This window comes from Bison bison, unplaced genomic scaffold (genome assembly GCF_000754665.1).
Source record: "Bison bison bison isolate TAMUID 2011002044 unplaced genomic scaffold, Bison_UMD1.0 scf7180017864343, whole genome shotgun sequence".
Classification (NCBI taxonomy): Eukaryota; Metazoa; Chordata; class Mammalia; order Artiodactyla; family Bovidae; genus Bison; species Bison bison.
In genome coordinates this window covers 3,019,743-3,043,486 of record NW_011494915.1, presented here as the reverse complement: position 1 = coordinate 3,043,486, position 23,744 = coordinate 3,019,743, and the positions used below count along the sequence as shown (strand labels likewise).

At 46.0% G+C, this 23,744-nt stretch overlaps 1 protein-coding gene across 1 annotated transcript in view; it reads left to right on the top strand.

The window, feature by feature from the left end:
• Positions 1-23,744, top strand: part of DOCK2 (dedicator of cytokinesis 2) — a 467,146-nt gene that overhangs the window by 329,062 nt on the left and 114,340 nt on the right. The window contains exons 28-29 of the mRNA XM_010854580.1: positions 17,914-18,012; positions 20,980-21,074. Of these exons, the coding sequence (XP_010852882.1) occupies positions 17,914-18,012; positions 20,980-21,074 (194 nt within the window). The remainder of the gene's footprint in view (positions 1-17,913; positions 18,013-20,979; positions 21,075-23,744) is intronic.

Sequence of the window (23,744 nt, the reverse complement as noted above, 5' to 3'; positions counted from 1 at the left end):
CTGCTGGGACTAGGAACCCCGCATACCGCACCGCTGCCCGCAGGGCCTCCTGCAGCCGCCCCCACAGCACCTGCGGCGGGGGCTGCCCTTGAAAGGGCCTGGTCAGCCCTGTTGAGGCAGAAGCTGCCCCTTGTGCTGCATCTTGCCATGGCAGTGGTGCAGAGTGGTGAGGCTGGGGCCAGCCTGTCTTGCCGTGGCAGTGGTGCAGAGTGGTGAGGCTGGGGCCAGCCTGCCTTGTCGGCGCCACATACTAGCTGAGTGTCATTCTGCACAAGCCGCTTATCCTCTCTGTGCCAGTATCCTTGTTGGTGTAAGGTGTGTGAGTGTGTGTACATGCTAAGTCACTTCAGTCATGCCCGACTCTTTGTGACCCTGTGGACTGTACCCTGCCAGGCTCTTCTGTCCACGGGATTCTCCAGGCAAGAATACTGGAGTGGGTTGCCATGCCCTTTTCCAGGGGATCTTCCTGATCCAGGGATCAAACCTGTGTCTCTTACATCTCCTGCATTGTCAGGTGGGTTCTTTATCACTAGCACCATTTGGGAAGCCCTTGTATAATCAGATCATATTAATAATAGCATCTAACCTCAGTTGTTTTGAGGATTCAATGAGATAATACCTGTAAATTGCTTAACTTGTGTCTGCCACGTAACAAGTGTACAAATAAAGGGGAGCCTTCATCAGTCATTACTATTATCCTGTCCTAGAATATTGGGGCTCGTGTCTTAATTTCCCTCCTGAGAGCAGGAGCCAGGTCTGATTCTTCTTTGCATCCATTCGTTGTATGGCCAAATATCTGGCGAAGCCCTACTGTGTGCCGGTCACTGGGTGAAAGGCCCAGTGTCTGGCTGTGCACACAGTGTGCAAGTGTTGATGAATGAAAGGGGAGGGTTGATGGAAGGTGCAAATGTACAAAAGAGACATTGTATTGAGTAGCAGCGAGTGCTAGAGCTGTGCTTCTCAAACTTCAGTGGGCCTACTACCCGCCTGGAAATCTTAGAATCAGATTCTAATTCATCGAGTCTAGACTGGGACCTGTGACTCCTCATTTCTTCACAAGTTTCCAGGTGACCATGATGTCGCCTGTCGACGGACCACACTTTGAACAGCAAGGCACTAGGTTCCCATAATTATCTCTTATTGCTTGCAAAAGCCTTAGGAGTTTAGAAATGAGGAAAAGTAACTTCATAGGAACTGAGTAATTGTTTGAGACAACTGGCCAGTCTGCAGTCAGAGTGGCTTGCTTTATTTTTGTCTATTGAGTTACCCTGACTCCCTATGGGTGTTGATTCCTAAAGTTTACTGTACATTTAGAATTGCCCCAGGATATTTATATTTAATATTTATTTATATTTATATTGCCCAAGGTGTGGGCAAGTAGATAGCAGGTAATTCTAGTGTGCAGCAAAATTTAAACCTCATCCAAGGAATAAGGAAGGAAGGGGATTTATTTTGCAATCTCTCTAATTTTAGGTATCAATCGTAGGCTTTCATGATTGTCTGTGAAGGTTAAGAAATTCATCCAAGATCACAATACTCACTGATGGCAAAGTTAGGACTAGAATTTCAGCCTCTTGGCTTCCACTTTCCATGTGTCCCCTTGTTCTGACCGGCTGCAAAGGTGACAGCCTGCATGGTTCCAGTTCCAGAGGAAGATGTGTTCACTGGAGAGCCATCTTCATGCTCCTTGGTAGAGGAGCCAGAACCTCGAGACTGGAGACCCGGGGGCCCTGAACATCACCTTACCTCACAGGCCAGGGAAGCTTTCCTTGACAACACGCTACCCATCCCTACGTAGCACGGGGCAGAGTGGCTTCCCAGGTGGCACGAGTGGTAAAGAACTTGCCTGCCAAAAAGGAGACAAAAGAGACTCGGGTTCCATCCCTGGGGTGGGAAGACTCTCTGGAGAAGGGAATGGCTACTCACTCCAGTATCCTTGCCTGGGAAATCCCATAGACACAGGAATCTGGCGGGCTGCATGGGGTTGGGCATGACAGCACACACACACAGGCGGGACAGATCTGGCTTTGAAACTGCAAGGACTTTAAAATTCCAAAATGAAATATGTAATCCCACGCAGGTAGAAGCATAGTTGTGGTTTGATGCAGTGTAATAAACATTTATTGTCTTAATCATGACACAGTGTCAGTTTTGTTGAATGCTTTGTCTGAAGGATATAGGGGCTATCAGTATGTGCACGTGGCCTTTTGTGGGGGCTGTGTTACACGACTTAGAGTTGAAAAGCCCAACTATTGGGTGATTCTGTTTAGCCACCTTAGAACCACTGATAAGCTGGCCAAATGAGGGTGCCTGTGTTCTTCACTGTGCCCATTTACTGAGCACTTATGCTGTGAGCAGTACTGCAGCAGCCACTTGAGGAGTGTAATTACACTTAATCCACATAATATCCCAAGAAGCCAGCATTTCCTGGAGGCCTACATAGCTCATACTTGGAAAACCAGGGTACAAATTCAGCTGTGGCTGACTCTAAGGCACCATACTCAGAGGCGAAGGAGTTGATTCCCTAGCCTGGATTCACAGATGAAGACCAGAGAGGAAAAGGAGCCTGCCCTAGGGCACACAGGAAGCAAACGCCAGGGCTGGAGCTGAGACCAGGGTCTCCTAACTCTGGGTCCAGCGTTGTTTTCTACTATATCTGTGGACAGGAGGCTGGAAAGAACACTGGGACTGCAGAATCTTCCCCCTCAGGCTCAAGCCATCACACTTGAGTGTGATGTGAACAAACTACTTTCCATGACAGACTTTAGTCCAGTTCCCTCAAGGGACCCATTTGATTAGAAGAGAGGTCTTTACCTATCTGCGTTTCCCCTCAAAGCAGACCTAAATAAGCAGTGCCGTTTAGGTACCTTCCCAATCCATGTCTTCCATCTGAGACCATATATTCATTCATTACGCAAACATTTTTTGAGTACCCGTGTGCAAGTGAGTAAATGTTAGTCCCTCAGTTATGTCCAACTCTTTGCGACCCCTTGGATTATAGACTGCAAGGCTCCTCTGTCCATGGAATTCTCCAGGCAAGAATACTGGAGTGCTGGGAGCCAGTCCCTTCTCCAGGGGGTCTTCCCAACCCAAGGATCAATCCCAGGTCTCCTGCATTACAGGTAGATTCTTTGCCCTCTGAGCCACCAGGGAAGTCCAGGCACTATATTGCAGATGAAGATATAAGAATAAAGTAGGACCCTACCCCAGTCTCTGTCTTCACTGTCTTAAACACAGATAGACAGATGAGGAGAGGGCTCCCCAAAACTCTGACCAATGCCATCGGAGTGATGATTCCAGGGCATGAGAGCTCAGAAAGGGACCTCCAACCCAGCGGGGGCTGCAGAGAATCACAAAAGCATTTCTGGAGGAAGAGATTTCAAATATGAGAATACGAAGTTCAGTAGAAGTGATGAGGCAAATTATGTGTGTGTGAGTGTGTGTGTGTGTGTGTGTGCACATGCTGAGGCTGGAATCAAGACCAATTCTGTGTGGCCTGATAGTAGAGTTTAAAGGAGCGAGTAGGAAGAGGGGAAGAAATTAAGCTGAAAGGGGTCAATCATGCAGGGAATAGCACCCTGTGCTAAGAGGTTTGAATTTGTATTCCAAGAGTCAGTAGGGTCTGTTGAAGGTTTTAAGCGGGAGTGAGAGTTGGTCTCATTTCTGTTTCAGTAAGATCACATTCTGACTGCAAAATGGAGACTAGAGGGGGCAAAGCCAGAGGCGGGGGACCGCATATGGTGCTGCTGCGATAATCCAGGTGGTGATAATAGGATAGCTTCAATCAGGCAGTGAGACCGGTGGCAGAGAAATGAACGCATTCAAGACAAATGTCTGATCTCCAGGGCTCTGTGATTTATGGACTGGGGGGTAGAGGTGGGGTGGAGAGCAGAATCAAGGACTAGGGCTGGAGTGTCTTCTTGAGCTAGTGGGTGGTTCGGAGACAGAGTGCATAAGGAGGAGGAAGAGGAGTCTGAGAAAGGAAGACAGTGTTGACATGTTTACTATGAGCTGCCCACAGCGTGTCCCAGGGGAAATGTTCAGTATGAAGCTAGACTGCTGGAATTCTCTTTATTTATCAAAAGTGACCCTAAAGCTGTCAGAGGTTTGTAATCTTATGATCTTATGAGAAACGACCAAAAGAATGACAGCTTGACCCCAATCATAGACTGGTTGTTCTATCTCATAATACGGCTCAGGGCAGTCAGCTAACACAACAGAGGCCCTGTGGGCCCTGGCCAGCTAAGAAGACGTTTTTCTTTAAAATCACAGCAAGTGGGAGTCCTCCTGTCTTCTTGATGGGAGTTCACTCACTCACTCACTCACCCATTTGGGAAGGCTTTAACTGAGCACTTTCTATGTGCCAGGCATCATAGAGGGTACAGGATATGGAAGAAGGTCCTTGCCTTTCAGTGTCTCCAGAGCTAGTGGAGAACACAGATGCCTGGGTATATGATTACAAGTCCCTGTTATAGGCAGGAGGAGAGTTGTATATCAGTGCTCAGGAGACCCAGATGTTCTTGGACTTTGGAATGCTAAATATCACCATGGGATGGTTTCCAGTTTCCATTTAGGTGAATAACTCATAACCACAAAGTTGGACTTCAAAGTAAATTTTACAGTTTTTACTTTTTTTTTGTCTTGTCACAATTCTGATTCTCTCTGTGTCCTTAGGAAAAGTCGTCCCCAGGTTCTACTCACTCGATGCTGTATTAACGGCAGTGAGGACAGTGAAAGGAGAAGATTTGAGTGTTATTGGAGCAGAGAGAGGAAGTGCCTGGTTCTGTCTGTACAGAAAAGCATCAGGATTCCTGGAGGAGGGGATGGCATATGTATAAGTCTTTAAAAATGAGTTAGACTTCATGGTATATAAAAGAAGGCATCCTTTGCTTGGGGAAACACCAGGAGAGTGAAGAGAAGTTTAGAGTAGATGGCATGGAAGTGGGAAAGAGAGGCAAGGAAAGAAACAGGATTCATATGGTGGGGAGACTTGAATGTCATTTTGAGGAGGCAGGAGGGGGTCATGAAGGAAGCAGCAGGGAAGAGGCCTTATCTGCAAGTGCCCACATGACCCAGGCAGGTATATAAAAGAGGAACGAGGTAGGATGTTTGCCAGGGATTGAGAAGTTTCCTGGGACACAGGATTTTCTGTGCTAAAACTGGGAAAGTCCTGGGCAAACCAGGATAAGTTGGTCACTCTTGAATGAGGCCAGGCTGTGGCTACCTGGAAAGCACTTACCCACCCCCACACCCCAACCCCTTCCCACTTCAGGAGGCAGCTCCCGGCGTTGCCATGTGGGAATGCACAATGCAGAATGGCTATCTTTGAATCTGCCGAATACCCAAGAGAAGCTGAAAATCCACAACTTTTACTATAATAGCTTCTAGTTTTAAAATGTTGACAACAAGTCAGTTGTTCTTAAAACACCTTTCCAGCCAAACAAGTCATTTCTGTGAGCTACACAAGGCCTGTGGGCTGTGTGTTAGAGGATCTCAGGGCCAAGTGACGTTAGCAAGGCCCCCACATCCACCCCTGTTCCTGCCCTGAGGCCACTTCAACGCACAGACAATTTTCATTACACAGAGTGACTTCAGTGATCAATCTTTTGGTTTTTAATTTGATGTTCTTAACCATATTTGGATGCTGGGCACAGAATGTAATAGATCAAAGTAGGGATGAACAGTGGTAATAGAGACACCCGTTCAATTTTTTTGAAAGATGAAATTAGTGCTCAATAGCTTGTTCTTCCCCAAAGTGGTGAAGAAGTTAAAGAAAAATGCGTATCTCAAACATCAGCCTTGGCTGAGGTCTATTTATTCGGGAATCAGTACAACCCCTTGGCTGAGATAAAAGTGGGAAAGAACAGTCATTTTGTTTGTGGGAAACTTGGAGACTCAAGGGCTAATGTTTGGAGGTGGTAGGTGATGATACAGTTGATTCAGCACTGTGGTCAGAACCAGCTCTGCCACTTCCAGAGGCTGTGTGGCGTTGGGGAAACCACCTAACCTCTCTGGTCCATGGCTTTGCTGTTTGTGCTGCAAGGAGGCTGCTTACAAAGACTCCCAAGAATCACCCTTCTCATCAACTCTCTTAATTCTAAGTTTTGACTTCAATTAGACTTTTGCTAGGATTTCTCCAGGCCTACCAGGGTGAAAGAGTCAGCAGGGGTTTTAAAGAACAAATCAGTCCAGAAAACTGTGACATCTTTTTTCTTTTCTGGATGGAATTAGTAGATGTGGGGCTGTAGTAAGTTGATCTGATATCTGGGTGCCACCAGGCCAGCTCTCTGGTTGGCATTTTTCATTGGGCCCCTTGATTTTTAATTGGGTGTGGCGCAGAACACAGGGATGGGAGATGTGTGCAGGAGGCAAGTGTCAGAGGCAGGGGCTCCGTGGCCAGGGAGCCTCCTGTTCCCAGTAAGGGGAGGGCTGGCAGGTGGGGGAGGACCTGCATTCATGCCAAGCTGCAGTGTCACCTTTATTAATGATGACAGGAGAGGGAGTCAGCAGGCAGCTAATGCGGACTGCGGAGGATGGTAATTGCAAGTTGTTGTTACCATTCCAAAGGACAGGGAAGTCGAAGTGGGACAAATGGGAATTTAAGAGGAGTGAGATGAGCAAAGGGAAAGAATGGAAAAAAAAAAAAAAGAGTATGATGTCATTTGGAAAATTGCAAACCAATAAATCAATGAGGTATCATTCCTAAGACCAAGAGGAAACTGCCTGAGGAGGAGCCAGCCAGCCGGGGAGCTGGGGGCTGACAGGAAGCGGAGGGTCAGTAGGCAGGGCAGTGTCCGCATCCCCGTCAGGGGGTCAGCTGGAACATGAGCCCCAGGAATGGACTTCTACTCCCTTCCGTCCCCTCCTCCTTGAGGTTTTCTTTTGTTTTGTCTCTTGTGTGAATAACATCAGAAGGAATGCTCTATCCAAAAGGGCTTTACAGGAGCTTATTAATGTGAACCTATAGAGTCAGCTTTTCAAAAATTTTCTCTGAGTTCAGCTTCGTAGGATTTTTTTCATCGTTGGGATCAGCTTTGTAGAAGCCAGAGCATGATAATTCTGCCAGTTTTTACTGTTAACAAATGAAATAGTCCTCCCTCTATAGAAATAAAGAGCAAGGACTTTGGGTAGCCTTCTTTAGTTCTCAAGACCTTGTCAGCAGAGCTGGCCTGAAGGCAGCCCAGTAGGCAGATGCCTGCATGACATCCCATTACCAACAGATCGAGATTCAAAGCCCTCAGCCTGGCTTTTAAGGTCCTTCCAGTCTGCCCCTCCACATATCTCCTGGAATCTCTCTCTGTGAACCTCTGTTGTACCAAAGGACTTTGCTTGTTTTCACCTCTGCTTCTTTGCTCCCAGTGTTCCATGTCAAAGTGGAACACGGAACACTCAGCACATGTAATAATACTATCCCTCCCCCTCCCTTGGCTAGAGCAGACATCACTAATCGATTGCCGCACTCTTTACTGCTGAGCTCCGACTTGGCATTCGAATCGTTCTTCTCACAAATCTTTAGGCAGTTACCACCAATCAATCAAATTAATCAAATCATGAAATGAAGTGTTTTCCTATTGCAATCGTCCTTTCCCATTTGCCTCATCTTTTTCACTCCTGTCATTCTTCAAATCCCACACGCTCTGTGAAACTTCTCCTGAGCATTCCTAACTACAAAGGTTATTCCCACTTCTTAAACGCCTAGAGAAAACTAGAGCTCTCGTTTGCATGTCATTCAGCACTGTCACGGGTGTCTCTCTGCAGATCAGAGTTTCTCGTTTCCGCACTGGTGACATTTGGGGCTGGGTCGTTCTCTGTTGTTCGGGCTGAACTGTGAATTATAGGATGTTTGGCAGCCTTTCTAGCCTTTAAGCAGTACATGTCAACCTCCCCCCTCCCTCTGTATGACAGACAGAAGTGTTTCCAGATGTTGTTAAATGCCCTCTGGGGGACAAAATTGCCTCCAGGCTAGAACTACTGTATTAGAGAGACAGGGGGAGAGAGAGAAAAGGAAGAAGGAGGAGGAGAAAGAAGAGGAGAAAAAACACTAAAGGGAAAAAAGAAGAAAAAGAATCTTCCCTCTGAGTCTGAGACTTGCAGGGTAAGACCCATGATCATATCTGATATAGTTCCTTACACATAGTAGGTGCTGAGTAAGTATTTGCTAATTGATTGACTAACTGGGAGTGAGGAGTTGTTCAGAAAGGGGAAAACCCTCCGCTAGTGTGGACTGACACACCAGGGGTGTGTCTTTGCTTCAGTTATGCACTGCTGAGTCGGGCAGTATGAAGAGCTTGCACAGAGGCCGCCTCAGCACACACCTGATGGTCTTTGTCAGACCACATAGCTGAGTGTGCAGGGGCAGCTGGCCCTGTGGGGAGGTGCCAGGAGAGACCCAGTTGAAAAGTTGAGCTTGAAGTTTAGAACACGATGTGTAAGACCTTCTTCACGTGTCTTCACTTGTCGTCATTCCTCATGAAGGAAACAGGAGGGGTCAGCTAAAGACACCATTTACTGCACAGAGTAACTGTCCCTCCTGAAACCTCTTTTGCTTGGCCGGCTGTGACTGTGAGCACACTGTCTGCCTGATCTCCGCTTCTTGAAACCGGGTGTCTCTGTGCAGGGAAACAGAGGGCATGGCGAGCTCGTATCAGTCATCACCCACAGTGCAGCTCCCCAGGTCCACAGGGAGGCTTAGATCATCCTCCAGGAGTCACCCAGAAGCTAAGTCCACACTGCCCCAGCTGACCAACTCACTATTCCTGGAGAACCACAAACAGGGCTGAGGCTGAGCTCTGCAGGAAGGCTTTCTGAGTTCCTCTGGTGTTGCCAGTATCCACAGGGGCCTGCTGCACTCACGTTCCACCACATCCTCACAGCAGTCCTATAGTCAGCACTGTTATCCCCATTTCAGAGACCAGAGAACTGAGGCTCCAAGAGGTAAAGCAACTTGTCCAAAGATCCAGAGCATGATGAAGAGAGCGGGTATTTGATCCCAGTACTTAGTATTTCATGCATTCCAGGAAAGCTGCTTCTATGAGAAACCGCATGCATTTCCTAATATTTGGTATTGGCATTTCTTACTGAACCCTTCTTGGCCTTCAAAACCCCAAGTAATGTAGAAAATGAAGGGGTTATCCTCAATTGAACCTAAAATCATGGAGACTTATAAGCCATAGGGCAAAGTCATTAGAGGGCTGGTCTTGTTTACATAAATATGTGACAACGCTTACCAGTTAGTCTATCTGCCTATGTAATCTGCCAGCCTAGCTCCATCCATCCATCTCTCCACCCACCCTTCTATTTCTGTTAAGGCACAAGAGATTCTAGAATATCCTTAACATTTAGATGTTTATTGGATTGAAATGAATATTGAATATTCTTAATATTCAAGGTTAGGGCTTCCCAGGTAGCCCTAGTGGTAAAGAATCTGCCTGTCAATGCAGGAGACACAGGAGACACATTTGATCCCTGGGTCAGGAAGCTCCTCTGGAGAAGGAAATGGCAACCAACTCCGGTATTCTTGTTGGAAAATTCTACAGACAGAGGATCCTGGTGGGTTCCCATCTGTGGGGTCACAAAGAGTCTAACATGACTGAGCACACGCACACACACAATATTCAAGGTTAGGCAGGAGGCGTGGTGGAGTGAAATATCATGCACTTCCTTCTTCATGATACTTGGAGGTATTGCTTTTCATATTGATAAGATGATATAATGATTATAAAACAATATTCTGGAATTAAGCTGAGCCAGCCAAGTCATGTCACCACCCTGCTCCTTGATTTCCTCATCTGTAAAGTACACGTCATTTTACCAACTTTGATTGCATGTTGGAAGGATTCAATGAAATAAGGCACACACGGTGCTTGGCCTATAGTATGCACTCAGTAACTGGCAGCTGCTGTGACAATCGACATATGTTTCAGCTCAGTGTCTGACATAGGAATGTCTGTTTGATACTAATTCTCTCTCCCAGCTCTTTCCTTTCCTGGCCACAATCCTATAAAATGTCCTTACTGATGGATCAACAGAGGGTTGAGCACACTGCCCGACACACACTTAGTCCTTGAAGTTATAGTCATTATTGTTATCCTTCAGCCCACAGTACCTTCTTTATGAGTCATAATATCTTTTTATGACAATTTTTCCTGCTGACGGTTGACTTTGGTGTCTTATGCAACCTGGATACAAATGTTTGCAGGAGAAGGTGAGAGGCTGCTTAGGGTGCTCATGCATAGCCTGCATGCTAGTGATGCTCCTGGCTTTGACTTTTCTCAGGAACATGTGAGGCGAGAACAGTACTGTTCTGTCTAGGACTCAACACAAGCTTTTCTGTGCAGCCCTTCCTGAGGCATTCAGTGTAAAGCTTGGAAGACCATCATTGGTGTGTGTGCTGAGAATAAATCCTTGTTCCTGAAACAATTCCTTTTTCTGTCACATTTGTGAACTTCCCCACCCACATCTCACAGATGTAATTAGAAACATTTAGAAAAATCATCTTGTGTTCAGTTAAAAACGGAGGTGTCCTAAATGATAGCCCCTCTCCTAGCAAGCAGGCTTCTCAACTTCCATGAGCTCGAATGGCTTTCATCATAGACTGGGAGATGCCGGAGCAGGCTCCCTCCCTTTCATTCAGCTATAAATGACAGGGAGACAAACCAGTGAACTTGAAGACAATTGAGATCCACGTAAAACTAGAATTTCACCTGCTGAAGAAAGGCCAAGACGCTGCTATAAAACAGTCATTTAGTGAGAAATGCTTGCTGAGAAGTGGTGAAGCTACCACAAACCAGGAGAGTTGACATTGTGGGGATGGTCACACCTGGAAACAACTCCAGCGTCTTGGAAGAGTATGAGAAGACACCAAATTGCGTCTCCAAAGGGAGCCTCCTGAAACACACAGAAGCCAGCGGGAGCTTCTTAAAACCCAAATCAGTGGCCTCCCTTTGGCTTCTTAAAACCCAAATCAATGGCACTTAGAAGAAAACCCGGGCCCTTGCCCCTGACCTTCAAGGGCCTTTGGGATGCTTCTCTGACCTCATCTTCTTCTCCTTGCCTTCCCTCACTTTGTACCTTCTGGCCTTCTTTTGGACTCTCCAGCACTCCAAGCACATCTGACCTCAGGGCCTTTGCATTTGCTACTTAAGTGCCCTGGAATGCTTTTTACATCACCAACTCTCATCATTAGATCTCCACTCAAGAGTCAGCTCTCTAAGAGGCCACCTTCATCTCCCCTATTGAAAACAGGTCCCTTCCCATCTCTATCTCATTTCTCTGTACTGTTTCATTAGCAGCAGATATCACTGCCTAAAATGACCTCACTTATGTATTCACTGGCTTGTGGTGTTTCCCCATCCCTGACCCTCTGCCTAGTGGGCATGTGAGTTCCTTAAGAACAAATCCCTCGTTATTCTCATTCGTGACTCATGTGTGTCCAAAGCACCTAGAACCATGCCTGGAGCGCAGTAAGTGCCCAAGAAATATTTGTTAAATTTAGGAAAGCGCGAAACCATGATCTCACTCTGGCTTAATCAAATACAACTTTAGATGGAATAAGAACAATAATCAGGAGTAGAGCAATCATTCTTTAATTTCTGTCCTCTCCTAAGGCAAAGATGTTCTACACACGACCCTAACTTTTCAGAGTTTGGGGGAGTTATCCCCGTAACATCCTTTTAAAGATGAGGAATACTATAAGTTCAGTCTTTCATCTTACAGATATTTATTGAGCCTATGCTATGTGAAAGTTCAGTTCTAGATTCTGGTGATATAGCAGTGCCTAAAGGACAAAATCCTCTGCCCAGGTGGAGCTGACAGTGATGAGATGAGAAACATCGTGGATTTACAAAAAGAACACAGGTTTTTGAGTCAGAAAGACCCAGATTTTTATCCCTGCCCCATCCTGTTCTAAATGTCTATCTAGGCAAACTGCTTGACCTCGAAGCATCTCACTTTCCTCATTTGTAAAATGGGCATAAAGTTGACCTTTTGAGGCTGTTGCGATGACTCAGTGAGATGACAAAGGTAGAGTCCTAAGCCCGAGGAATGAATGGACAGAATCTGCTTGCCTTCCACCTCCCTTTGTGATAAAACACCTCACGGTATCCTTTGGAAGATGTAAAGTGACCCCACACTACAGAACCACCTGCACAGGCTGCAATCAAGATCAGAAAGTGTTCATTTCAAAGGAAGAGAGTGTGGCCAGTTCAGTCTGCCCTTCAGCCTGGATTCAAAGCCGCTTTGTTACCTCTCCCCACCTGCTCTTCATCAATGAGAAGAGCTCTCTGAGGAGATGCTGTGCCTATGGTTCTGTCTGGCCCTAGTGTTTCTGGAGAGCTGATCATTAATGCCCACAGTGCCAGGCAGGGGTGCACATAGCTAGCTCCAAAGGGTTGCTGTGTTGTACAGACAGAATGTGTCCAGCTGTATCCAGAGTGCACAGCATCTAAGTGGCACCTTCCTGTCTTCCTGTGATGTTGCACTTTGACATGGAGCAGGCTACACAAAACCCCTGGATCTGTGCCCACTAAGAATCTTCTCCCTGAAGGAAGGTGACTTGGTTTACGCTATCACACAGCAGGATTCCTGGGTAACCAAAGAATGTCACTGCACACAAGGAGAGGCTCTTCCGAAAACCAGACAGCTGGAGTACTAAGCTTCCGATGAAAACGGTTACATTTCAGGCTTTTGAACAAAGTGGGCACTTTGTCATTCATCCTATCCTACCTGCCAGCAACTGTCCCAAATAAAAAGAACCTCCCATCATGCACTGCTCAAAGAGGCACACGCTCTATTTACTAAACAGCTTTTCTTTGGACGTGTTGTTGACTAAAGCCATGTTCAGAGTCAAAGGACACTGAGCCACGTGTCCCAAGCTGCGACTGGGAGTGCTTGATGCATCCACAGACAGTCAGGGGTAGCTGGAGTCCTCATTTCATCTGTCCAGGTCAGAAATTTCAGTTAGCCAATCTGCACAGTTTTTCAGGGTCAGAGTCAGAAACAACAGCAATAATACTAATGGCTGATCATTTTGAGGGCTTTCTATGTTTTAAGAGGTTTACACAGATTGATTTAATTCTCACCAAAAATGTATGCAGTAAGAACTGTTTCTATTCCCTTTCACTCTAAGATGCAAGACCCTGCTCAAGGTCACGCGCTTAGTGATAGATAGAGCTGAGATTTGAACTCTGGCGGTCTGGCTCCTAGGTCTCCACCTGATGTTCTACATCGTGGCAGAACCAGATGCAGACTCTTTGGAGAGAACGTTATCCATCCGGCTCACTGCTGCACCTGGGGGCCTAGCACAGGGCCCAGCACGTAGTGGTTGCTAAGACAGACTGCATACACTACTTTCCCCAAAGGTTGCTGCAAACTGTAACTCTCAGCTTCCTGACAAATTGCTAAGATGATGGGGTTTTAGAGTCCTTGTTTTCCTTGACACCATAGCTTCCCACTTCCGGTCCTGGATCTATCACAAAGACTGTACCAATTCCACCCCAAAATCAAATCTGTTATATAACCACATGGCAGACACGCGGGTGAACGGAGACGCAACCTGAGAGCGGTGTTCGGCTACTCTCAGTCTCCAAATGAAAGCGATGGCCCCGTAGGCAAAACTTTGCATCTCCCTCAGCATGCAAACTTTCCTCCCTTGTTTCCTCTCCTTGGCGCTCTGTATTTTATTTTATTTTGGTAGAGCACATTATTTGAAGTTACTATGGCAACGTGTCACCAGCTGGCATCGCATAGTAATGCTGGCATTTAGGTAGCAACCTCCCGAAGTTGGCTCTTTCCCTCCCTCTGAGATCTCATCACTCCCACCAACCTCAGGTGGGGAGGGGTGCATTTGCATCCGCCATGCCCCTCTCCCCTTGTTTTGTTAGTTCTTCAAGGCAGGGCAGACTGATCACCTCTTCCTGGCTCACTCAGCCCTGCAGGGTCCTAACCGTGTGTGTAGGTGTGTTTGCTTTAGAAGAGGTTAAATAGATATGTTTGAGTATTGTGCGCCAAAACTATTGGCCTTATCAATAAGAGGAGGAGGATGACAATGGTCATATGATGATCACGGTGATGGTTTTTTATGCAAAGGAATAAATTGATTTGGAGAGGGCGACTCTCCTGATCGCAATCACCCAGTATCCCAGTTAATTAATACTAATGACACAATATTGGGTTTCTCATTTTCTCTTGCCATCACACAGCAAAGAGACCCTGACTGTTTTCCTTTGGAGCTTCAATTCTCTCCCAGGTGTGCAGGACCTCCCTACTTACTGATGGGGTGAATTAATTAAGAGGATTGAATGTCATGGATCACTGAAGAGGGTTCTATACGGCAAATAAGCCCTGCCACTCAAGGCATTAAGTAGCCCCTCATCAGCCAAGTGCCGGCAATGATTGCATTTATTTTTACACATTTGACCTAGTTTCAAACCATGTCTCTTCATGCTGTGATTCATTAGCTACATTTTAAGCTACCCCGAATGGAGCTGAGGTGACTCTGCCTGGTTTGTGCCAGCATCTCAGATACAGTTTCTCTCCGGAATTTAATATGCAGTTCCCCCTGCCATTTGGTTTTAAGAAGCAATTTTCTATCCGGGCAGCTGGAATGCTGCTCGGGTACGGGTGAGTGGCTGCCTCACGCCCTGATAGTAAATATCTGTTGACCACAAAATTTCCACCAAGGATGGCAAGAAGGACCTTCTCAGCAGCCTGAACGGCAGGGGGTCCGCCCGCCCCTCTGTCCCCCAGGCTGCCTTCAGGCTTTGCCATGTTGCTGGCAGGGCTGGGAGTCTGGGCTCCAGCACTGTAAAGTTTGAGCAGTGTCAACATCAGGAAGGTCTGAGTTGCTACAGCAAATGCAGTCTGGTCTTCTCCCCCACGCCCAACCCCTACAGCGCTTTCTAAACCTTCAGACATGGTGGATACCGAAGGTCTCAAACTTGTGAAAGGGAAAGAGGACAGGGAGCAAAGAAGCGGCTTGCTGAGCTGAGGGCTCTGCTGAAAAGGGGATACATGTGAGAGAGACACAACGTGATTCTACCATTCTCTCATTGTATGATGAACAGAGGGTTTTGGCTCTTAATTTAAATGACAAAGAGGAGCCTTTACTGAATTTGAACCTGCTGCTGGTGTCTCATGCCATTTCACAAATCAGTCAGTCACATGGGTGTGATTTCGGACAGACTTGATACTAAAGTGGGCTAGACACCATAGCAGAAAAAAAGGAAAGCTTCCAGTTGGAAGTAAAGCACTGTCATTTCTCATTAACAGCCAAATGCAGGTAACTTGTCCAAACTTCAGTCACAACACACTACAGATCCTGCTGGAAGGCACTCAGCCAGGTTTTTCTGTGGGGTAGTTAGAATCAAGAGATGAACAAGCTGGTAAAAGTAATTTTGATTGATCGATGAACTGAGCAAGTCCTTATAAAAAGATAGTGGTTTCTTTCATAAAATAGTCACTCTCTCCAAATGAGACGGCATGGGAATCCCCTTCCCCTTTTATTTTCATTTAAAATGAAGCATGGAAGTTTCTCTAAGGAAGGCTTAAGACAAGTAGCCTTTTCAAGATAATTTCCAGGCACCTTGACCTCTGAGGTTTGTTGCTTGCTTCCCCAACCCCCTTCAAATTCAAATCAAACCTTTGGAAATAACAAGCATTCCGGATCTGTATCTGTGCATTTGGGGCAGCCTGCAGTTCCGACCATGGTGGATTTTCTCACACACACACACACACACACACACACAAGCTCACAATCCCAGGGCTCATTTAAGCCCAAGCTTTAAAAGTAAACTATTGTCCAAGAAATGATAGCATTTGCTCTGAAAGGATGATGGATCACAAAAAATAAAACCTACCCAGATCTCTTACCTTGAAGCAGTGGAATTACCTGCAGAGAATGCCCTTCATTTCTTTGCAAAACGAGCCAGGCTTTGGCCAGCAGCAGAATTACTCCAAAAGAAGAAATAATAAGTCCTTTATGTTGTAATTTTCACTGTTTATATGCAAGAAGTGTAGTGGGTCTGCTCACGTAGGAATAAATAAAAAGCCGAAAAAACTGCACGGCAGCTACCATGTGAAAAGCAAAGACCTCTAGTGGCCACTGGCTGAATTCTTGGAGGAAGCTCCTCACGGAAGAGATGGAGGGAGTAGAGGAGATACACGCGTGTGTGCCCACCCCCCTGCCACACACACCTCTTACTCGGAAGATCGGTCCCCTCTTGTATCCAGCCTGGCCGGAGGGATAAACAATAATGAACTTGTTTCTTGGTTTCCATGGGACTTGGTGAAGTTAGCAGTGATGGTGGCGTTCTGTCTGGTGTGAAAGGGATGGATAATTTCACAGACTCACCATCACCCGCTGGGGGCCTCAGCAGGCAGAAGGATTGGACTCCAGGGTGGCCAGGGCAGTTGGCCCCAGGGAGAAGGCTCCCGGTCCCAGTGCCCAGCAATGTCACTGATGTTGCTCCTTGCACTCCTGCCAGCTCTGCGTGTTTTCTGAACACTTGTGCGTGTGTGTGGTGGTCACCCACAGGCAGCGCTGCCTTCCCCAGTGTGTGACCTGGTCCAGTGCTCAGAAGGGCTGTCTTTAAATTCTGAGGAATTTTTATAAGTAGTTTTCCATTTTCATTTTGTTCTGAGCCCCACAAATTACATAGCTAGTCCTGCTGACTGGGAAAGCATGCTATCCCCTAAGGTCCTAATTGGAAAGAACCTAGAAGCAATTGAGAATCCATGTCTTTGGGAGTTACTTTTGGGAACATGAACTTAAAGAACATTCAATTGACCAAAAGACTTCCTGTGGAGAAACGCAGAAGGAGCTTCCTGGGGACATCGAGGCTGTTCTTCTATCACTGTCACTGAACTGTAAACCTGAAATTGGGAGGAGTTTTTTTCACATTATATTTTTGTAACAAAGGGAGAAGTTTTTTCATTTTTTGGTTTTAGCGGTTTTGTTTTTTTTGTTTTTTTTTTTAACAAAGTTAGTAGTTTGTGATACAGATATAATACTTGGTTCAAACACAACACTTCCAGACCCACAGCTATGATGTGTTATATCTGACACCCTTTAGCTTATATCTGACACCCTTTAGCAGTGGGGATCCCTGGAGACACTTGCATCACCCCAAGCTTCCCATCCACCACAGGCTTGCCCTTGGCAGGGAACTTCCTTTGATTAAGTAGGCAGCCTAGTGGAATCTTACAGGAGACACTCTTGAGTGCTGGTAAGACACTCTTTCCCCAGCTGGTGGATGTATGGTCAGTACTTCCTATACCAGGTTCCCAGAGTAGATCCCCCTCAATTCTGCTGACAGACATTAGTCCTGACAGCTGCTGGCTTCTCACTGGCTGATTCATGGTCCAACCGCCAATGCTCCTATAGGGAATTTCAGTGTACTCAAGGCACCATAGAAGCCATTGATCTTTACAGTACATCTCTGGGTTAGGTGTGGGTGGATTACTGTCCCACTTTACAGATGGAACAATTGGAGATTAGACATGTAAAATTATTTACCAGAAAATCAATTGTCTTCAGAATGTTGATCCAAGCTGGATCTCCTGACATCAATACAGTGCTCTTTTCCCAATGTAAAGCAACTGGAGAGGCAATAAGTCAGATCCTTATTGTCTATATCTGGAGCTCCTATTATAGTCCTAGGGACATAATAGATGTTCAATAAATGCTTTTTTGGATGAATGAGCGATGAATAAGCCATAAGGAGACATTTACTCTTAGAGAAGTTCCACATGCTCATCTGCTAAGAAGAAATTCTCCACCCCTAGAGGGGGTGGGTTGGAGAGGGGTTATACTAGCCTGGGATGGAGAGATGTTTTCCAGTCTGAAGTCAAGCAAACGGAGAAAGTGAATCTAACGGTGCACCTCTCCACTGTTCCACGGCATTTGATTTCCTGCAGAGTCACTTCGTGGCGTGTATGACAGCCGTCTTAAACCAGATGGGTGACCAGCACTACTCCTTCTATATTGAGACCTTCCCGACCAGCTCTGAACTTGTGGTGAGTCTACAGAATGCTTTGGGGCAGTGTTGGGAGACACGTTGTGCTCTCTAGATTCCCGAGAGTTTAGGGCAAGAATATCTTCCATGAACCTTACGTGTGTGGGTCTCGGTTTGCAGAAATGTTCATGTGCTTCCCTGTTTCTCACTTCCACTTGGGTTTGTATATATCACTCCCGAAATACATCTTCAGCCCATGTCAGATGTGAGCCCTGAGTGTCTAGTCTACATAGGACTTGAAACCATATTTGTTGATGAATCATAGACATTTTGAGGCTTAAGAGCATGAGTGTTAGAGTCACATGGTCTTGGGTTTGAATCCAGGATTTGTCACTGGCTAGCTGCGACTGTGGGCTACTTAACCTTTCTTAAGCCTCAGTTTACCCATCTGTAAAGTGGGGATCATATCATTTATGTCACGGCATTGTGAAGGGATTAAATGAGACAACAGTAGCTCTCACATTGTAGGAGTCCAGTAAAAGGCAGCCATCATTGTATTATAATAACACACGCATAGAGAAAACTGGTCTCTGAGCCCTTTGTTCCTCTGGCCTCTCAGGATTCATTTGCTACAGGACCGTCTGCTGTGGCGGATGGCTGGGGGGCTGGACCTCTGCAGCAGATGATGTCATCAAAAGAAAGCCCAGCCCAAGCTGCCCCAGAGTGCAGCAGGCACTTTACCCTCAGTATGGAACCTTTGTCACTGTCTCCTTATTACCGCCAGCTTCAGGGGTTCTGCTGCCAGGGGCTCATTTTTACCTCTCCTTGAAGGACACACAGGAACCAGAATTGTGCCAAGCTCACAGAGTGGAGAACCATAGGAAACTAATGTCCTGTCCCTTCGGCCGTTTAGCTTTGAGGACTCCTCGCTGGAGTAAGATTGGCAAGAAAGGGAACCTCTTTCTGGTTATACAAAAAAAAAAAAGAAACAAAAGGAACTCTAAATAGCCTAAGGTTTTCTCCCTCCTCAGTGTCATGGGACGTGGAAATAGACTGGATCCCTCACTTTTGATCCTCAGTGGAAGAGAGGGTGGTGGGAAACAGATCGCTCTGTACTGAATCATGCTTCTCTCAACCATCCCTCCAGCAGCTGGCAGAGGCACTAGCAGCCATGGTTACAAGTCTCCAGTCTGCTTGCTCAAGGCCACACAGCAGTATATGGCAGAGGGACGGTCTGAACCTCTGTTCCAGTCCTTACACCCTGCTAAGTCGCTCAGCCACGTCCGACTCTTTGCGATCCCATGGACTGTAGCCCGCCCTGCTCCTCTGTCCATGGGATTTTCCAGGCAAGAATACTGGAGTGGGTTGCCATTTCCTTTTCCAGGGGATCTTTGTGACCCAGGGAAAAACCTGGGCCTCCCATATTGCAGGCAGAGTCGTTACCATCTTTCCTACCATGGTGTAGGAAAGCCTACACCATGCTGCACCTTCCCAGTCAGAAGCCAGGCTTTCCATCTGTGAGGCAGAGGTCTTCTCCATTCCCACAGGCAGGGACTGTGCCTATGGCAACATCCACACCTCCCCAGGTGATCCCGAGGATGAACAGTTATACTCACCAGCGTCATCCTGAGCATGTAGTGAACACTCACAGTGGGCTGGGCTCTGCGTGGAGTGTCTTATAGACAGTGTGCACTTAATCAACCATTTGAGGTAGATGTTATCCCCATTCTGCTGATGTGGAAACTGGGACTTTAGTCTCTGGGGTAAATTTCCCTAGAAGCAATGGTTGCTGGAAAGGAGCCAATCTCATTTCCAGAATTTTACAGTTGAGCTTAAGCAGTGATTTTCAAATTATATTTCTCCCAACCTCACTGTCTTCTACCATAAACACACCCAACACACATACATACATGCATACTTCAACCAGAGCTGTTTCCACTTTTATCTGTTTTACACATTAGGTTCCAAGTAAGATTTTCTCCAAACAAAAAATTCTGCTGTTAAAGTAATTTGAAAACCACTGGCTTAAGGAAAGAGCTCTGAACAGGTTTCCTATGGATTTTAAATTTTGCCTATAGCAAATGGGTGGCTCAGCAGTAAAAAAATTCACCTGCAGTGCAGAAGATGTGGGAGATGCCAGGTCAGTCCTTGGGTTGGGAAGATCCCTGGAGAAGAAAGTGGCAATCTACTCCAGTATTCATGCCGGGAAGACCCCGTGGACAGAAGAGCCTGGCAGGCTACAGTCCATTCATGCCGGGAAGATCCCATGGACAGAAGAGCCTGGCAGGCTACAGTCCATGGCTCACAAAGAGTTGGACACAACTGACCAACTGAGCATACACACACAAAGCAAATGGATGGGATAACTTCATTTCCTCCTAGTGTCAGCGCTTCTTCACTTTGCTATCTGAATTTGTCTTGAATTTATGTTCTCCAAAGGTAGAGAACAAGTCTGACCCATCGCAAGCCTGGTGGAGCATGTTGAGGTCCACTCTGAGCCTCTTAAAAGGAGAGGGAGGGAGTCCCTGCCGTGTTTCCTCTAGCTTGCTCATGCGTGTGCCTGTGACATATGAATTAGCTGTGTTTACAGTACGGCAGTTAGATGTTTCATTTTAATAATAGTTTGTTTGCTCAATGACCTGAGATGCATTCATAAGTGTAGATTATTTCCTCCTCAAATGCATATTTGGCAAGATGATTAAAAAATTGCCATATCAATGAATACATTTACTCCTTTACTCCCAAAGACAGAATTAACAGTGCTTTATTTTGAGAGGGTTTTCACATTCCATATTCATGTTCCACTTATATCTGTGAAACAGTCTCCTGGTAATCACTTGTAAGATTTCATTTGAAAATCCACCTCTATTGGTTTCATTGGGTTTACATAATGAAAGGCTATGCCCCGTCCCTTTCTGCACCTCCATAAAAAAAAAAAGCAAAAGTTTGAACAACTCACAAGATCTAGGTCCTTCCAGTCATTTCCTATAAAGCAAGATGGCAGGTGTGTTTTGCTTTGCTGTTGTAGGACTTCCTGATGGAGACGTTCATCATGTTCAAGGACCTCATTGGGAAGAACGTGTACCCTGCGGACTGGGTGGCCATGAGCATGGTCCAGAACAGGTGAGTTGGCCCCGCCTCTGGGGCCCGGGTCCCTCAGCACCCACGTGACATCACAAGAGAGGCGGGGGGTGTTGGCCATGAGCATGGTCCAGAACAGGTGAGTGGCCCCGCCTCCGGCCCCGGGCCTCTCAGCACCCACGTGACATCGCACCAGGAGGTGGGGAGAGTTTCTCCCTGATGAAAATAAATTGAAGTGCAACAGATCCTTTCTTTCTGCATTGAAACCCCAGGGAACTGCTCACCAGTCTTGAGCTATTTATTCATTATTTTTCATTCCTTTCTATATACTGAACTGGCTACTCCCTACCTTCCCCATCCTTCCAATACTAGTTAAAATATACTTCATCTACAACACCTTCTCTAAACCTTGAGACAGGAGAGCTTAAGATCAGCCTTATTAAAATTGTACTATATTAAATTTATTCAAACAGTAAAATATATCCTGGGACATATGGTAGAATACGTTCAGGAAGCATTGGGTTAAGCAGCTTTGATTAGCTTTCTGTGGTACAGGACTTCTCAGAGCCTTTATGCTAATGCATTCTCTAAGAGGAAGATGCTAGGGGGATGCTATGGGATTTTCTAAGAGGAAGATATGGGATACAGCATTTCACAGATTTACTTGCCCGTTGAATCATTCAGTGTGCATATATTTGTCTCCCTATGTGTATATAGTACTTATTAATATCTCATAGAATACAAGTGTAACCCAAGATTAATTCAGATCCCACATAGTCCAGCCCAATAGACAAGAGTAACTGTGAGCAATTTCCATTTTTAATGTTTTTCCTCAAATAATGTTATTTCATCAAAATGAAGTTCAAGTCATAGCACTCAGCAATATTATCTAATATTCCCTTTTTCCATTCTCCTGTATCTCTCCTATCTCATGGTTTACCCAAGTCTCTCTCACAACCTTATTCTCAATTCCTATCCACAAACTCTTTTAAAACTGGGGTCCTCTAGGCTCTCTCTTTCCTTTTGCTCTCACTTTCCTTTGGCTTCTTATATTTGTTTTAGGTGCTTCCCATGGAAAGGCTTCCCATGTGGCTCAGTGGGAAAGAATCTGCCTGCCAGTACAGGAGATGCAGGAGGTGTGGGTTTAATCCCTGGGCCGGGAAGATCCTCTGGAATAGGAAATGGCAGCCCACTACAGTATTCTTGCCTGGGAAATCTCATGGACAGAGGAGCCTGGTGGGCTACAGTCCACGCGGTTGCCAAGAATCGGGCATGACTGAGCGCCTGAGCATGCACGCATGATTCCCATAGGGACTCTTCACTCTACACTGGCAAGAAGTCTTGTCTCTCTCTACCTATTGCTCTTGCTCTGTGTCTCAGGGGCCAAGAATTGGCTGGCAAAGACAGAAACGTCCTGAGAGGATGGAAGAAGAGGAGATGTTAAAGAAGCAAAGGCAGAAATCTCTTTAGTGGGAAGCAATGGGAAAAGAATGTAAACACTAATAATTTTGTCACTAGATACAAATTTGAAATTTGTAGTCTTGAAATTTCTATCTCATGTTTGCCCAGGACCTTACTCCAGTCCCAGATGGCTTCCACCCCTTACTATTCTGACCTCTGCAAAGCTGCTCTTCTGTTATCCGGATGCCTATTGACTTTGCAGACACACTTGCTCTTAGGGCCAGCTTTAGGGGCTGGTGAAGGGGAGGAGAGGTTTGTCAAAGCAGAAAGAGATAAATGTTTCTGCACCGGTGTTTGTGCTGGGAAGAGGAAAATCAGCCAAACAACAAAAATGTCAGAATTCTTAGCCTGGGCTTATGTTGCACTGATTCTCTCTGTTCACATCACTCAGGTGGGAGTCTGGCTTTTACAATGCTGAAGGCATTGGTGGGAATTAGGCCCCGCCACATTACAGATGAGAGGCAGGTCTCTCCCTAGCCCTATGTCAGAATCAGCTTCCTGAGCATCCAACCTGTGTAGCTGCAGAGGACCCTGCACTCTAAAGGGCCCTGCTGTCACCATCTTGAATTCTTAATACTTTGGACTAGGAGACTTGCATTTTCAGTGTGCACTGAGCTAAAAAGGATACAGCTGGTGGTGCCTCACATCAGTGTCTATCTATGCATCTGTGCTCGGAAGAACCCGGCTCCCAAACTGCGTTTGGATCCCTTCACTCTTTGCCAGTTGGTCAGTAAGGTCTTGGGGTTTTGCCAAATTTCATGAAGCATCCAGGTGAGTCATCTTCGACTCACCCTACGTTTCAGAGACACTCAACTGTTCATGTAACATACTGCTTCATACTTCCTATGACTTTGCATAAACTATGACTCTCCCCCTTTTTAGACAAAACTCAACACAAAAGCGTCCTAAAAATTCTTGTCCGTGTAATTTCTCATTTGTGGGGCCTTTGGGAATGCCTTTATGGTAGGAGAGCATGTTCCCGCCTCTGTGTTTGCACGCACACCCACATTATAGTACTTGGCCCTGTGCTGTCATTGTCTCTCGTTGTGACCGTTCTTGCCACCAGAGAACGGCTTCTTGAAGGCAAGAAGTAGGTCCAGCTTATCTCTGTGTTTCTAACTCTTGGCACAGAACCTGACATTCATGAACATGTATATAATAAACTCTGTTTTTCATACCTTGTAATAAGTTCTGTATATCCAATGGGTATTTATTTTTTTAAGTTTTTAAAAAATATTTTAATTGTAGTAT